This window comes from Scyliorhinus torazame, chromosome 5 (assembly GCF_047496885.1).
Source record: "Scyliorhinus torazame isolate Kashiwa2021f chromosome 5, sScyTor2.1, whole genome shotgun sequence".
Lineage (NCBI taxonomy): Eukaryota > Metazoa > Chordata > Chondrichthyes > Carcharhiniformes > Scyliorhinidae > Scyliorhinus > Scyliorhinus torazame.
In genome coordinates this window covers 224,185,442-224,203,011 of record NC_092711.1, presented here as the reverse complement: position 1 = coordinate 224,203,011, position 17,570 = coordinate 224,185,442, and the positions used below count along the sequence as shown (strand labels likewise).

At 45.3% G+C, this 17,570-nt stretch overlaps 1 protein-coding gene across 1 annotated transcript in view; it reads right to left on the bottom strand.

Annotated features, from left to right (window-relative positions):
• Positions 1 to 6,438: 6,438 nt before the first annotated feature.
• Positions 6,439 to 17,570, bottom strand: part of LOC140422748 (UAP56-interacting factor-like) — a 55,125-nt gene continuing 43,993 nt past the window's right edge. The window contains exon 9 of the mRNA XM_072507691.1: positions 6,439 to 7,039. Coding sequence (XP_072363792.1) covers positions 6,944 to 7,039 — 96 coding nt within the window. The 3' untranslated portion in view covers positions 6,439 to 6,943. The remainder of the gene's footprint in view (positions 7,040 to 17,570) is intronic.

Here is a 17,570-nt window from a genome sequence, read left to right as displayed (position 1 = left end):
GTTCGACTCTCCTGCTAATCTTGCTATAGTAACTCAGTCTAACTAACCAGTCTGCTCTAAGCCACGTGGTGGGTGTGATGCTTCTGATCTGCCCCTGTCCTACCCTCTAAGTGTCACCTGTAGAAAGAGACAGTGCCCTGTCCTTATATATGGGTTGTGTAATGCCCCCTTGTGGTAGTGTCAGCTCTAGGTGTCTTGACTGTCCATTGGTCATGTCCTATTCTATGTGTTTGTTAGTTGTATGTCTGCATGTCATGACATCTCCGGTGCTCCCTCTAGTGTTTACTTAGTTGTAGTGTATTTACATTAACCCCTTGTGTATTTACAGTGATGCATATCATCACAAACATTAGATGCCCTGCTGTAGAAAAACCTGGCCCATATTAGTTAGAGGTGAAGGTGACCAGTGCGGCTCATTCTGCTGGTACAGAAGTAAGGTTGCTTAGTGATCACTCATCGCATTTCTGTAGCTAAAGGGGAGTGTGGTTTGTCCAGGTGCGAGCGATGATTCTCAATTGCATAGCAACTGCGCAGTTGATTTTGGGGATCACTGCCGAATCACTTGGCACAGGGGCCTTCGGGTATTTCTGGACCACCTCTTTAAATTGTAAGGTATGGTTGAGGAAGATGATTGTGTATATAATTTGCATTCAGAGGATAAAACATCAGAGGCGCAGTGGTGCTTTTTACATGTATCTGAACAGGCAGGTTGGCTTTAAATATCATGCGAAGAATAGCACATCCAACGAGTTGCATGCTAGGGAAGAGCAGAGTTAGCAGAGCCGGGATTAAACACAATTGATAAAATATATGGTTAAAATGTAATAGAATTAATTTTAATGCTGATTTACGTCCACTGGATTCGCCTTTGGAGATACTGTACTGCCCCCTAGTGGCCATTTCTGTGAGATTGAGCATTGTGAGTGTTAAATGGCAAATGCCAAACCCCATCTTGTTGCAGCATTCACGTAAATCCTTCTTTTTATGACTTACAATACAAAGCAGAATGGACAACAAATAATGCATCAAAGAATATGACTTTATTTGTGATATCTATGGACAACAAAAGTTTCTTTGTTCCAAAGTATATGCTGTAGCAGTCATAGAATCACAGAGTAGAGAAGAAGCCCTTCGACCTAGTAAGCCTGCACCGACAAATAAAATCTACTCTAATTTACACTAATCCCACTTTCCAGCACTTGGCCCATAGTGTTGAATGTTGTGACACTTCAAGTGCTCATCCAAGTATTTTTTTTATGTTCGTGAGGTGTGTGCCTTAACTACCCTCCAAGGCAGTGCATTTCAGATTCCCACCCCCTCTGGGTGAAAGTTATTTTCCTCTAATCCCCTCTAAACCTCCTGCCTTTTATGTCCCGTTGTTATTGACCCTTCAACTAAGGGGCACAGGTGCTTTCTATTCACTGTGTCCATACCCCTCATAAACCTATACACCTCAATTAGGTCCCCTCTCAGCCTTCTCCGCTCCAAAAAATACGACCCAAGCTTATTCAGCCTCTCTTCACAGCGAAAATGCTCCATCCCAGGCAACAACCTGGTGAATCTCCTCTGCACAGAAAACAGTAAAACATGGCAACTTGGTGGAATTCAAAAGATAACTTTGGCAACAACCTTCATTTAAAATGACTGAATTTTAAAAGATTTTAACATTGGTTTCTGTGGCCGGAATTCTTTGTCGTCGGGATTCCCTGTTGCCAGCATACCCCCGACAGCAGGTTTTGTGGTGGCCTGGGGTGGTTTCAATAGGAAATCCCGTTGACAAGTGGAGGAAAGATAGAATACCGCCGCCAACGAATGGAGCACAGCCGAGAAACACACGGCTGGGGGAAGGGAGAATCCCGCCCTGTATGTCTAAATGAATTAATTTTTGAAGTTGTGGACAATGGGTAAATAAACCACTCCTGGGGCTGTCTAATTTTTTTTTTTTTTTTTACTTAACCTCTTAGGAAGTGTATTTTTCGCCTTCCCAGTTTGGCTCAGTAGACTGTTGCTGTTTTGCCCTCGAGACTCAAAGAAACAAAAAATGATTTCTTCTGTACACACTGAATACGTGCGTAATATGCTCACAGATGCTCAGTTTCAGTTCCACCAGGGCCACTCATGGACAAAAGAGCTGAACTCCAGAAGTGAGGCGAGAGTGACTGCCCTTGATATCAAGGCACCATTTGACCAAGTGTGGCCTCAACGAGCCCTTGCAAATCTGAAGTCACTGGGAATCGGGGGAAACTCTCTGCTGTTTGGTACAAAGGAAAATGGTTGTGGTGGTTGGAGGTCAGTCACCTCAGACCCGGGACATCACTGCAGGAGTTCCTCAGGGTAGTGTCCTTGGCCCAAGCATCTTCAGCCTCTTCATCAATTCCCTCCCTTCCAACATAAGGTCAGATGTAGGGATCTTTGCTGATGACTGCACAATGTCCAGCACCATTTGCACAGACACTGAAGCAGTCCACCTGCAAATGCAGCAAGGTCTGGACAATATCCAGGCTTGGGCTGACAAGTGACAAATAACATTCACACCACACAAGTGCCTGGCAATGATCATCTCCAATAGGAGAGAATCAAACCATCACACTTTGACATTCGATGGCAATTCCATCGCTGAATTCCCCCCTATCAACATCCTGGGGGTTACCATTGACCAGAAGCTGAACTGGATGAGCTATATAAATACTGTGGCTACAAGAGCAGACCAGAAGCTAAGAATGCGGAGGCTAATAACTCACTTCCTGAAACCCCAAAGCCTGTCCATCATCTGCAAGGCACAAGTCAGGAGTATGAAGGAATACTCCCAGCTTGCCTGGATGGTGCAGCTCCAACAACACTCAAGAAGCTCGATTCCATCCAAGACAAAACAGCCCGTTTGATTTGCACCCTTTCCATAATCATTCACTCCCTCCATCGCCGACGCATGAATGTGTACCATCTACAAGATGCACTGCAGGAATTCACCAAGCCTCCTTAGTCAGCACCTTCCAAAACTCATGACCACTACCATCTAGAAAGACAAAGGCAGCAGTTATGTGAGAACACCACCATCTGGAAGTTCCCCTCCAAGTCACTCACCATTCTGACTTGGAAATACATTGCCATTTCTTCACTGTCGCTGGGTCGAAATCCTGGGACTCCCTCCCTAATAGTACTGTGGGTGTATCTAAACCACATGGACTGCAGCAGTTCAAGAAGGCAGCTCACCACCATCTTTTCAAGGGCAATTAGGGATGGGCAACAAATGCTGCCCACATCCCGTAAAAATGAATTTAAAAATAAATCTGTTTCACCTAAACTGAAAACTGAAAATGGCTCATCGATTTACCTCCAGAATTATCCTATTAAATAATTATTTTAAAATATTTTTTAAAAAATCAGTGGTGATGCTTTGTTCTACCATTTCATGCATCACTGCATCGTTGCTGTTTATTATTCACAACATTAGACTTTTGTACTTCATAAGGGGGAAAAGAATCATTTCAGCTTCTGGGTATTTTAATTCTCTTGTCAATCACACCCAGAGACTGCACTGCTGAAAGAAACTGGGATTGGTTTTATGCACAAAATTTCTATTATGTAACTATCTTCCATGCACTGCACTTTTCTGGAACAATTATCTTGTTGTTAATCAGAAGAAACAAAAGCAACAGTGTTATCACAGAAATCTTGACCACTGTTAGATAGTTTCAACCGTAGGGACTTTGAGTGCAATATAACTTATACCCATTACAGTCCATCTTTATTTTTGATACTGTGTAAGTTTAAGTGTGTACATCAGACAGTCAAAACAAACAAAGTAGTTATTTTTTTAAAGATTTAAACCTATCTCTGTGGCTGCTCTTCTATCCTGTGGAGGGTACAGCCTCAGCATTGTTAAATTTTCTGTCAAAACAGTAGTTACACTGCTAACACATTGCACTTACTTGGCCCTGCAAAGCAATACTTTGTAGTGACAAATAGAATAGCGGCTATGTTTTTTCTGTGTGATGCAGCGAACAAAAAAGCCATTTAATTGAACTTGAACAGCCGTTACTTTAAAAAATAAATCTATAAAAGGATTCCTGTCTTGTCTTGAAACAGATCCAGGAAATTGAAGACCATTTCATTTTCATACATCTTCTAGGAAAATAACTCTTGCGACTACAGTCACGCTATTATCTTATCAGGATAAAGTTGCAATCGACAGTATCTACTTGTACCAAGTTACACTCTGAACTATTCTGAACTTGTTTAGGTTATCAGCTGCATTTAAAAACAAAACCACAAAGAAAATGGCTGTTCTTAATTAAGCATTTGTACTGGAAAGGCACTGGTCCTAATTCTTATTCAGTTAAATTATAAACTCACAGCAAAATTAATGAAACTAAATTTGTGTGCTCCAGCAGAATTAAAAAACTTTGGATCTGAATCAGTGTAGGTGTTAACAACACCAATCGATTGAAATACATATTGGTCAGCTGTGACTATCTTACAAGCTCGATTTTAATGCATTTTGTCGACATCTCAAACAAAGCATCCTTATTACTCTTGGCATCAGAGCTATTACTGCCCCTTTCATTAATTGTCGATCACTCAGCAACTGTTAGTCAGTTACTCTTACGAGTGCCCCTGATACTTCTGTATCCGTACTGTTTGATACATCGTGGGCTGAGGCTCAGGTATTCATGACCCAACAAAACATTCTCTTTGCACTCAACTCCTTGCAATAATGTAAAATCTTCACTTTTTGACTGTCAAATGCAATGTTAAAGCTGGACGCCCATTCAACATTACAGGGAGCTTAAACCCTTGGCTATAGGGGCCATTCTCATCAAACAATTACAAAAACAGTCTCTAACTTTCACTTCAAGATACAGTTTATTCTTCCAACATCAATGGAAATTATCTGTTCATTTATTTATTTTTAAAAGCAAGAATTATTTCATAAACTGGTTTATTTAAATTGTTTAATTTAAATAACTCGATAATTCAAAGCAACTTGAGGAAAAATGACTTAAATTAAGAGTGGACAGCACATTTGCTTTAAAAAATGGAAGTAATCTGCACTGAGAGCGGTTGAGATCTTCTGTGTGCGCTTAAACACTGTTTGCATTTTAAATAGTTCATCTGAAAGCATTGCTGATAATAAATAAATTATGCGTGCGATTTAACAAAACAATTTCCAAAATGTGTCATTTTGGGCAGGTCTGGCAGAGCGTTTCCCACCAGCTTTTTGGGTGACACCAACACCAGTATTCACCCACACTTAGGGCGCGATTTATCGGCCTCACTATGCCTACCTCGGGATGTGGCGAGGCCGGTAAATCTTGCGACAGGCCTCTGATGAGATTTACCGGCCTCGTCACGCATCTCGAGATCTCATGAGGCGTCGTGATCTGGATCCCATCTGCTGAGGTCAGGACCAGATTTGCATATTCAAGTGAGTAGTTACTCTCACTTGAATATGTCTACGCCGGATCTACCCAGTGCCCAGGATCGAATGGTCTAGCCTTGGAATCCGTAAGCGGATGCCGTTTAGCACTGGTATCCACAAATATGAACCAGGCGTACCGGCACTTTGGGGGGGGGGGTCTCCCAGGCACTCAGGGCTCCCTGGGGGGGGGGGGGTCTCCCAGGCAATCAGGGTTCCCTGGGTGGTCAGGCTCTGGGCAGGGTGGTACCCTGGCACGCGATGCCACCTGGGCACTGCCAGCCAGGCAGTGTCACCTGGGCACCTTGGCAATGCCACATTGGTGCCCCTTGATAGTGCCAGGGTGCCCAGGTGGCACTGCCAGGTTGGCAATGCCAAAGTGCCCAGGTAGCATCATGCCTGTGCCAGCGATCGGGCCCACAGGTGCCTGTCCTTATGAGGTGCGATGCAGGAGGCTTGATGACGCCCTTATTGGTGAGTTGGGGCCTGGGAGAATCGGAGGCCGCGGTGAGGGATCTAGAGATCGCTCGCCATTTTAAAAATGCATTCCGCTCTCTTCCTACACTGATGTGCGGGACTAAGTGTGACCTCAGTGGGGCGTTCCTCGCCGGGGCCCAGAAATGAAGCAGAGTCCTATTTAATAGCTGCAGCGCTGGGAAATACCCAGTTAAACCGGCTCGACACAGGACTCTGTTTCATTTCCGCTAAATCGTGCCCTTAGTCATTTTCTGGGATCGTGGGAGTTTCTCCCGGTCGAGCCCACACTGAGATATTTTTGATCACTGGGGTCTGAACCCGCCGGCCAGATTGGCTCCTTAGAGGTCGGGTGCCCTGATCACTAAGTGAGCTTGAGTGTACCCCACACCCTCACTCACGGACATCTCGCCCCCTGCACACATAGGCGTCAACCCTCCCCAAGTGAGGATACCCTGCTATGGGTAGTTGAGGCCTCCCCACCCACCCTAACCTCATGAGGCTTCTTCATACCCACCCTTAACCCCCCACCCTTCCATTACCCCCTCCATGACCCTTGGCAGTGCCACCCTGCGGGCACCCTGGCAGTGCCCCTGCCAGTGCGTCTCAGACACCTTGGTAATGCCAGGCTGGCAGTGCCTAGGAGCTAGGTTGGCAGTGCCACACTGCCATGTCCCCAACCACCCAGGGCACTTCATTGGCCTGGGAAACCCACTGGTGTTATTATACCTGGTCCACCTGTGTGTGGACCAGTCCAAAACGTCACCCTGGCAAGGCCTTGCTGGGGAGGCTGTTAGTTCTCAGGAGCCCAAAGAATCCGGCGCATGCATATTTAAATGAACCTAAAGGCGAGATCCAGATCAAAATGTCTTGCGAGGTTCGGCTGAGTCTCTCGAGTGCTTCGAGCATCTCAAATCTTGTGAGAGGTTTCTCGCAAGATTCAATGGCCTCATCCCAACACCAAGTCAGGAGCGGTGAGACCGGTAAATCGCACCCTAAGTCTCTTTTTATATATTTGCACTGAAACTGTAAACAAAGCAATGAAGGCAATCATTAGCCCAGAGTGACGGTTCTGCCTCCTCTTCTTGCTGCTGAAGGACGTTGACGTATCTTCATGGAGGAGAAACGGTCATTCAGGGTCACATTTGTCTGCAATGAAACACATTCTGTTAGAATTAAATAAACTGGTTGGACAAGTACAAACTACTCAAAGAGGATCAGCGTGGGCTCACGAAGGGTAGGTCATTTGAAAAATCCAGTTTAATTTTTTTAGGCCGGTGGCGGCTAGAAAAGTATCTACTAACGAGGCTCCAAGGGCTTACGTAAGGCATTAGGTACTTAGTGTAACACAGATGAACAAACTGTAGATGCCAGAGGTCAAACGCAGCTGGCAATGTGATTATTACAGAGGCAGGGCATTAAGAGGGATTCAGTTCGTTTTCGAAGAATAAATGACCTGTCACCCAATTTCTTTTTGTTGCAGTTTTGATATCAGTCAATCTAAATGCTGGGCATTATTTCCCTGCCATCAATTCTTTTGAAATTTAAATTCACAAGTTGGAACAATAGAACAGAAACTAATCATGTACAGCTGCAGTAAAGCTGTCACACTTCACCGGCATCATAAACGTTACCCAACCTGTATATTTTCTCTAACTGTTGAGTGCACAAAACAAAACACTTGCTGTTATGACTTATCATCCCATTCTTAAAAGAAACAAAGCAAATAGGAAGAGGTGTAGGTGATTTGGTCCCTCGAGCCTACTCCACCATTCAATCTGATCGTGGCTGATCCTCGAATTCAACGCCATACCCCTGCTCTCTCCCCATACCCCTTGATGCCTTTAATATCTAGAAGTCTATCTATTTCCTTCATAAATATATTCAGTGACTTGGTCTCCACAGCCTTCTGTGGTAGAGAATTCCTCAGTTTCATCACCCTCTGAGTGAAGAGATTTCTCTTCATCTCAGTCTTAAATGGCCTACTCCGTACTCTGAGACTGTGACCCCCTAGTCATAGACTCCCCCCGCACCCCCCTCCCACCCTGCCATTGGTAGCATCAGCCTTGCATCCAGTGTGTCCATCCCTGTCAGAAATTTATACGTTTCAATGAGATCCCCTCTCATTCTTCTAAACTCCAGTCAATACAGGCCTAGTCAACCCAATCTGTCCTCATTCAACAACAGCAGGAGTCAATTTGGTGAGTCTTCGCTGCACTTCCTCTATGGCAAGTATATATTTTCTTAGGTAAGGAGACCAAAACTGTATACGATACTCCAGGTGTGGTCTCAACAAGGCTGTATACAGCTGCAGTCAGACACCCTTGCTCTTGTACTCAAATCCTCTTGCAATGAAGGCCAATATAACGAGCGGAAGTATCCCATAATTTGTCAGAGTGTCAAGCCCTGACGGAAGATCGGCACGCACGTCTCCAGATGCACTGCTGAGCTTTCACACCAGATCTTGAGCCATTCTGACAAAAGAAAATCGGGGGAGCGTGTTTTATGCTGTCAGCATGGTGGGACAGGACGCAACATAATCGGCAAGGCTCCACAAAGATCGGGATGCCATCTTTAAAGGGTGCCTTAATCAGAACTGAGATTAAATTTCCCCCAGCCGGTTCCACCAGCACCGCAAGATATTGGTAGCTCTCTCCCGACCGCTAGATCCCAAACCCGCTAATTCCCCCAGCCCCACCCTCCATGCATAATTATCGGGGGCTCTCCCACCCTCCCACACACGTCGCCATGCCCACAACAACTGTGGCTGTATCGCCGGCACTCCTCCCCTCACTGCCAAATCCCCCCCCCAATGCCCGTTCTCCCCGTCTCTACAAGACCCTCCTTCAAAGGACTTGGCACTTTCCCCCACACCACACATAATAAGAATCCTCCCAAATCGGGCTCCCCAGAGGGCCTGCCCTGGCACTGCCCCTTGTTGGCACATGTTTGGCACAGTCTGTCTCCGCAAGGGCATGACCCTCACCCCCAGGGGTAATTACCATGGCACCCCTGGTGGGATCTCCTTGATTTTGTTTCCAGTCTTCATAAAGCTGTTGTGAACCTTTGCCGATCCAGTTGGGGGAAATCATGCGACTGGTGGGTTCTTTAATAATATGCAAATTCATTAAAATGTACTTAAATAAGGTTTCCGCCAGCGAGAAACTCCTTTGGCGAATATTGTGCGCCCACATCACTGTTTAGGCTCACAGCGCACAGAATCATGGAATTTACAATGCAGAAGGAGGCCATTCGGCCCAACAGGTCTACACCTGAGCACCCTACTTAAAGCCACAGCACCACCCCATCCCCGTAACCCAGTAACCCCTCCTAACTTTTTGGACACTAAGAGGTAATTTAGCATGGCCTATCCACCTAACCTACACGTCTTTGGACTGTGGGAGGAAGCTGGAGCCCCTGGAGGAAGCCCATGGAGACACGGGGAGAATGTGTAGACTCCGCACAGACAGTGACCCAAGCCGGGAATCGAACTTGGGATCGTGGAGCTGTGAAGCAACAGTGCTAACCACTGTGCTACCGTGCTGCCCCCAAAATCGCCCCCTCCATTTCCTTCCCAACTTCATGCTGCACTGTATGCTTGTTTTCAGTGACTGGTGGACAAGGACACCCAGGTCCTTTTATACGTCAAGATTTCCCAATCTATCACCATGTAAATAATACTTTTACTTTGCCATTCTGTTTTTCCTACCGAAGTGGATAACTTCACATTTATCTACCGAATCTGCCACGTCTTTGTCCACTCACACAACAATCTCAATTGCCTTGAAGCCTCTTTACTTCCTCCTCACCAGTCACATTCCCATCTAGTTTTGTGCCATCAGCTTATTTGAAAATATTATATATGGCACCATCCAAATCACAGATCTCAATTGCAAATAGCTGGAGTCCAAGCAATGATCCCTGCATTACCACCTGCCACTCCAAAAACGATCCATTTATTCTTACTCTGTATTTCCTGTCTGTTAACCAATTCCCAATCCATGCCAATGTGTTACCCCAACCCCATATGCTTCAATTTTGCACACCAACCTCTTATCATAGAATCCCTACAGTCCAGATGGAGGCCATTCGGCCCATCCAAGTCTGCACCAACCCTCTGAAAGAGCACTCCACACAAACCCACTTCTCCATCCTATCCCAATAGCCCCTTAACCTAACTTACATCCCTGGACACTAAAGGGCAATTTAGCATGGCCAAACCGCCTAACTGCACGTCTTTGGACTATGGGAGGAAATCGGAGCACCCGGTGGAAACCCACGCAGATATGGGAGAACATGCATTCCATCTACTGTGGGACAGTAAGTCATCCAGATGTTAGAATTCCGGAATGAGAACCCAACTATTTATAATTTGTAAAACTGTGAGGAAATGTTACTGCACTGCATGAGTAATAACACTGACCTGTAGGTATCTTTTATGTTAAAACAAACTTTAATTTAAACACAGAATTACACATTAACAACAGAGAAATAGCTGTTACTGCACTTTACTGCAAAAAATATAAAATATTTCTTACATTCATCGCACAGACAATCTGCAAAGGCAGTGAGATCAGTGCAGGTCAATGCCAGGGAAGTCTAGTCCTGAAAACTGGATGTTGTGCCACAAAAAGGTCAATGACCTTAAACAAGCAGTTATGGTCAGTGGCTGCATCAGTAAATGTTTTACCCCATCAGTCCCACTGCCATCCTCACACACTGCTCAGTGGACCATATACCCATCTCTCATCTACCAACAATTGCTAACAACTAATATCTAACATGCATTGCCACAACTCACCCCTACACACTCACCATTGCTGCAAGCCTCACACCCACATCCCACAGCTTTCATGCACTGCCGGCTATTCAACCATGCAGCCACATCACCCAAACACATTGTACCACACTCATTGACACATTTTCATCTCTCTTGGTGGACAGGGTGGCATACAGCCACAGGCAGACTGCATGTCCTCATCGTGAAGGACGAGGTGGTGGTTCTCATACTTGGTATGGCCATAATTGGGTCTATGGCCAGCAGCAGGGCTAGAATCATTGAAGGTGATGGTGTCTTCTTGCCTCATCCCCCTCCTCACATTCTCCTTCCCACTCATCCCGCAACTTACTCTGTCTCTTCTGATTTTCAAGCTGAAGATGATGTAAATTCACCTCTTGATTTTTAACCTGAACTTTCCACATTCTTCCCCCCCCTTACCTCCCCTATCTTCTCCTTTCACCATAACATTGCCTTTCTCCTTTCAGATATCCAAGAACTGCAACCTGGCCAGGCAGTGGTGAAAAAGCAAGAGGCTGAAGAACAGGAAGATGGTTATGAGAAGAAACACCATCACTCGTAGTCAACTTTACTATTGTTAAAAGGGGTAACATAGTCCATCTGATAGCCAGAGATGTCGATATTCATTAAAACAACAATGAAAAATGGCAGCTTGGGATTGTAGGTTGCCAATTTGAAACCTTGATGTGAGGACTACGCATGGACAAGCAGACTTAGTATGGAATGCTCTCAACCTCTCCACCATGTACCCTGGCATGGTGGGAGGACCTGCTGGAACTCTTGATGCTTGAAAAGGTTAAATTTGAACTGAGGGGAAGGATGCAGGGATTCTACAATTCACGGACATTATTCATTATGCACTTTCGAGAATTGGATCACTTCGAACGTTAGGGGGGAGGGGGACTGTATGTGTTAATGGTGACTATGGGTGATTCCTGATTCCTTTTTGGCATTTGTTTATGTTAACATGCGGGCTAATTTCTGGGGTTTGGTGGGAGGATGGGATTGTTGTTATTGATATGGGATTGGCATTACATTCGTTACTGATTATTGTTAATTGTTTGGTGTAACTTTGATAGAAAATGTGAAAAAGGAGAATAAAAAATATTAAAAAAAAAAAAAAAATGGAATGCTCAGCATAGTAATCCCAGAGGATATACGTGTGCTGTGTGGCTCATTTTCAAGTTGCAAATTGGTTCACTGCAGAGATTTGAAATAGCGAGGATTCAGTATGTGCATCCTCCACTGGGATTAAACCAGGTATCAACAACCTAACAATTTTCAATGCATGGTAACATCCATGCAATCAGCACTTGTACTTGACGTGTTATTATTCCCGTAACAGCCTCCCCGAACAGGCGCCGGAATGTAGCGACTAGGGGCTTTTCACAGTAACTTCATTTGAAGCCTACTTGTGACAATAAGCGATTTACATTTCATTATAGTTTCAACCAGCTGCGGAAGTTCCACGTTACTGGTTGTCAATATCAAAACAATGCATTCAGAGAATCAAAGAAACTTCAAAGGATGCCATTCAGTCCAATGTGCCTGAGCCCCCTCTTTAAAGGAGCAAATGTGTCTAGCTGCACACCCCGGGGATTCTCATTTCAAGCGCCTGTCTCTTTTAAAATTATTTATGGACATTTTCAGGCAGAGCCTTCCAGATTCCCAACAAATTTCTCAGTGAAAATATTTCCCCTCAACTCTCCTCTCGATCTTTTGCCAACTATCTTATGACCTCTGGTTATTGACTTAATCGTCAGATGGAATTGTGTCTTCCATCCACTCCAACCCCCTCACCATCTGGAAAATCTCAATTAGGCCCCCTCTAAACCTGCTCTTTTGTAAGGGGAGCAGTTCTAATTTTGCTAACTACTCCTCATAACTGAAGTCCTTCACTCCTGATAATATTTGGGCAAACCCTCCTCTGTACCCTTATTAAGCTTTATGGAATACAATGTTGACAAATGTGAGGTTATCCATTTTGGTAGGAATAACAGCAAAAGGGATTATTATTTAAATGATAAAATATTAAAACATGCTGCTGTGCAGTGAGACCTGGGTGTGCTAGTGCATGAGTCGCAAAAAGTTGGTTTACAGGTGCAACGGGTGATTAAGAAGGCAAATGGAATTTTGTCCTTCATTGCTAGAGGGATGGAGTGTAAGACTAGGGAGGTTATATTGCAATTGTATAAGGTGTTAGTGAGGTCACACCTGGAGTATTGTGTTAAGTTTTGGTCTCCTTACCTGAGAAAGGACGTACTGGAGCTGGAGGGTGTGCAGAGGAGATTCACTAGGTTAATCCCAGAGCTGAAGGGGTTGGATTATGAGGAGAGGTTGAGTAGACTGGGACTGTACTCGTTGGAATTTAGAAGGATGAGGGGGGATCTTATAGAAACATATAAAATTATGAAGGGAATAGATAGGATAGATGCGGGCAGGTTGCTTCCACTGGCGGGTGAAAGCAGAACTAGGGGGCATAGCCTCAAAATAAGGGGAAGTAGATTTAGGACTGCGTTTAGGAGGAACTTCTTCACCCAAAGGGTTGTGAATCTATGGAATTCCTTGCCCAGTGAAGCAGTTAAGGCTCCTTCATTAAATATTTTTAAGATATAGATAGTTTTTTTGAAGAATAAAGGGATTAAGGGTTCGGGCTGGAAAGTGGAGCTGAATCCACAAAAGATCAGCCATGATCTCATTGAATGGTGAAGCAGGCTCGAGGGGTCAGATGGCCTACTCCTGCTCCTAGTTCTTATGTTTACCTCTTTCCTACTACTACTCCAATTGAGACCTAACCAGTGATTCATAAAGTTTCACATGCCTTTTATAAACTCAAGGAATCCATAAGCTTTTTTAACGAATTTAGCACCTTGCCCTGCCACCTTTAGTGATTTGCATATATGGACACTCTACTCAACTATACTTTCAAAATTCTGCCATTTAAACTTCACTGTATTTTCGTATTAGTCCTTCCCAAGTAGATCCGTAGCACCACTTTCCCTTTATTAACATGAGTTTTCAGGTGTAATCTACCCGAATGGGAACAGAGTGCCAATGCACACGCGATTACCCGGGTGTTTCCCGGCCTTCGGTGCAGGCACCCAGGTGGCACTGCCGGGGGCAGCACGGTAGCATTGTGGATAGCACAATTGCATCACAACTCCAGGGTCCCAGGTTCGATTCCGGCTTAGGTCACTGTCTGTGCGGAGTCTGCACATCATCCTCGTGTGTGCGTGGGTTTCCTCCGGGTGCTACGGTTTCCTCCCACAGTCCAAAGATGTGCAGGTTAGGTGGATTGGCCATGATGAATTGCCCTTAGTGTCCAAAGTTGCCCTTAGTGTTGGGTGGGGTTACTGGGTTATGGGGATAGGGTGGAGGTGTTGACCTTGGGTAGGGTGCTATTTCCAAGAGCCGGTGCAGACTCGATGGGCCGAATGGCCTCCTTCTGCACTGTAAATTCTATGATAATACGTTATCGAACGACCTGTCAGATAGATCGAGGGGCCTCAGTGAGAAACGCGCGGCCAAGGCCTCATTTAGTCTGCTCGCCAGAACTCCTCAGTGCAGGGAGAGATCAGGATGCCATTTTTAAAGAATGTCACAATTTCTTGAGCCCTGCCATGACCCCTGATCCCCCTCCAAGACCCAACTCATCTATCAGTGTGTCCTCAGCAGCCCCCCCCTCCCCCCAACATCCTCATCGAGTGAAAAATGCCAGATGTGTACTGCCAGCCTGGCACGCACGTGGTGCCCCTGCAGGCTGGCAGTGTCACCTGGGCACCTTGGCAGTGCCAGGCAGGCACCCAGGTGGCACTGCCAGGGGGTCAGGCCAAGACTGCTAGAGTGCCCAGGTGTCACTCTAAAGGTGAAATCTTTATTGGGGATCTTTCGGAAAATTCGAACATGGACCATTACAGCACAGTACAGGCCCTTCGGCCCTCGATGTTGCGCCGACCTGTGAAACCACTCTAAAGCCCATCTACACTATTCCCTTATCGTCCATATGTCTATCCAATGACCATTTGAATGACCTTAGTGTTGGCAAGTCTACTACTGTTGCAGCAGGGCATTCCATGCCCTTACTACTCTCTAAGTAAAGAACCTACCTCTGACATCTGCCCTATATCTATCTCCCCTCAATTTAAAGCTATGTCCCCTCGTGCTAGACATCACCATCCAAGGAAAAAGGCTCTCACTGTCCACCCTATCTAATCCCCTGATCATCTGGTATGCCTCAATTAAGTCACCTCTTAACTTTCTTTTCTCTAACGAAAACAGCCTCAAGTCCCTCAGCCTTCCCTCATAAGATCTTCCCTCCATACCAGGCAACATTCTGGTAAATCTCCTCTGCACCCTTTCCAATGCTTCCACATCCTTCCTATAATGCGGCGACCAGAACTGCACGCAATATTCCAAATGCGGCCGCACCAGAGTTTTGTACAGCTTCAACATGACCTCATGGCTCCGAAACTCAATCACTCTACCAATAAAAGCTAACACACCGTACGCCTTAACAACCCTCTCAACCTGGGTGGCAACTTTCAGGGATTTTTGTACATGGACACCGAGATCTCTCTGCTCATCCACACTACCAAGAATCTTACCATTAGCCAGTACTCTATCTTCCTGTTATTCCTTCCAAAATGAATCACCTCACACTTTTCTGCATTGAACTCCATTTGCCACCTCTCAGCCCAGCGCTGCAGCTTATCTATGTCCCTCTGTAACTTGTAACATCCTTCTGCACTGTGCACAACTCCACCGACTTTAGTGTCATCTGAAAATTTACTCACCCATCCTTCTATTGCTCTCCTACAGGTCATTTATAAAAATGACAAACAGCAGTGGCCCCAAAACAGATCCTTGTGGTACACCACTAGTAACTGGACTCCAGTCTGAACTTTTCCCATCAACCACCACCCTTTGTCTTCTTCCAGCTAGCCAATTTCTGATCCAAACTGCTAAATCTCCCTGAATCCCATGCCTCTGTATTTTCTGCAGTAGCCTACCGTAGGGAACCTTATCAAACGCTTTACTGAAATCCATATACACCACATCAACTGCTTTACCTTCATCCATCTGTTTGGTCACCTTCTCAAAGAACCAAATAAGGTTTGTGAGGCACGACCTACCCTTCACAAAACTGTGTTGACTATCTCTAATCAATTGTGCAACTTCGTGGGCCGAAGGGCCTGTACTGCGCTGTATCGTTCTATGTTCTATGTTCTATCTCTTATAAACCTTTCCAAGACTTTGCTGAAGACCACAACAGAAGTAAGGCTCACTGGTCTATAGTTACCGGGGTTGTCTCCACTCCCCTTCTTGAACAAGGGGACAACATTTGCTATCCTCCAGTCTTCTGGCACTATTCCTGTAGACAAAGATGACTTAAAGATCAAAGCCAAAGGCTCAGCCATCTCCTCCCTAGCTTCCCAGAGTATCCTAGGATAAATCCCATCCGGCTCAGGGGACTTATCTATCTTCACACTTTCCAGAATTGCTAACACCTCCTCCTTATGAACCTCAAGTCCTTATAGTCTAGTAGCCTGAATCTCAGTATTCTCCTCGACAACATTGTCTTTTTCCTGTGTGAATACTGACGAAAAATATTCATTCAGCACCTCTCCCATCTCCTCGGACTCCACGCACAACTCCCCACTACTGCCCTTGACTGGCCCTACTCTTACCTAGTCATTCTTTTATTCCTGACATATCTATAGAAAGCTTTATGGGTTATCATTGATCCTACCTGCCATAGACCTCTCATGGCCCCTCCTGGCTCTTCTTAGCTCTCTCTTTAGGTCCTTCCTAGCTCACTTGTAACTCTCGAGTGCCCTAACTGAACCTTCATGTCTCATCTTCACATAAGCCTCCTTCTTCCTCTTGACAAGTTTTTTGACTGCTTTAGTAAACCACGGTTCTCTCGCTCGACCACTTCCTCCCTGCCTGACAGGTACATACTTATCAAGGACAAGCAGTAGCTGTTCCTTGAACAAGCTCCACATTTCCATTGTGCCCATCCCCTGCAGTTTTCCTCTCCATCCGATGCATCCTAAGTCTTGCCTCATCGCATCATAATTGCCTTTCCCCCAGATATAACTCTTGCCCTGCGGTATATACCTATCCCTTTCCATCACTAAAGTAAACGTAATCGATTGTGGTCACTATCACCAAAGTGCTCACCTACCTCTAAATCTAACACCTACCTGTCCTGGTTCATTACCCAGTACCAAATCCAATATGGCCTCGTCTCTCGTTGGCCTATCTACATACTGTGTCAGGAAACCCTCGTGCACACATTGGACAAAAACGGACCCATCTAAAGTACTCGAACTACAGCGTTTCCAGTCAAAATTTGGAAAGTTAAAGTCCCCCATAACAACTACCCTGTTACTTTCGCTCCTACCCAGAATCATCTTTGCAATCCTTTCCTCTACGTCTCTGGAACTTTTCGGAGGCCTATAGAAAACCCCTAACAGGGTGACCTCTCCTTTCCTGTTTCTATCCTCAGCCCATACTACCTCAGTAGACGAATCCTCATCAAACGTCCTTTCTGCCAGCGTAATACTGTCCTTGACTAACAATGCCACCCCTCCCCCTCTTTTACCCCCTTCCCTGAGCTTACTAAAATATCTAAACCCCGGCACCTGCAACAACCATTCCTGTCCCCACTCTATCCAAAATGTGCTTATTTTGGTTTAAGGCTTTCCCATTGAATCATGACAATTTGCAGCAAATACATTCAGTCCTAGAATCATTAACTACACCCTCTCCATTTAAAATTGTAACATCATCCTTAATCATTACCCCGCCACTTTTTATTTTTTAGTGTGCTGGGTTTAATGCAGCTGGCACAGCGGGAAACAAGGTAGCCAAGCCCAT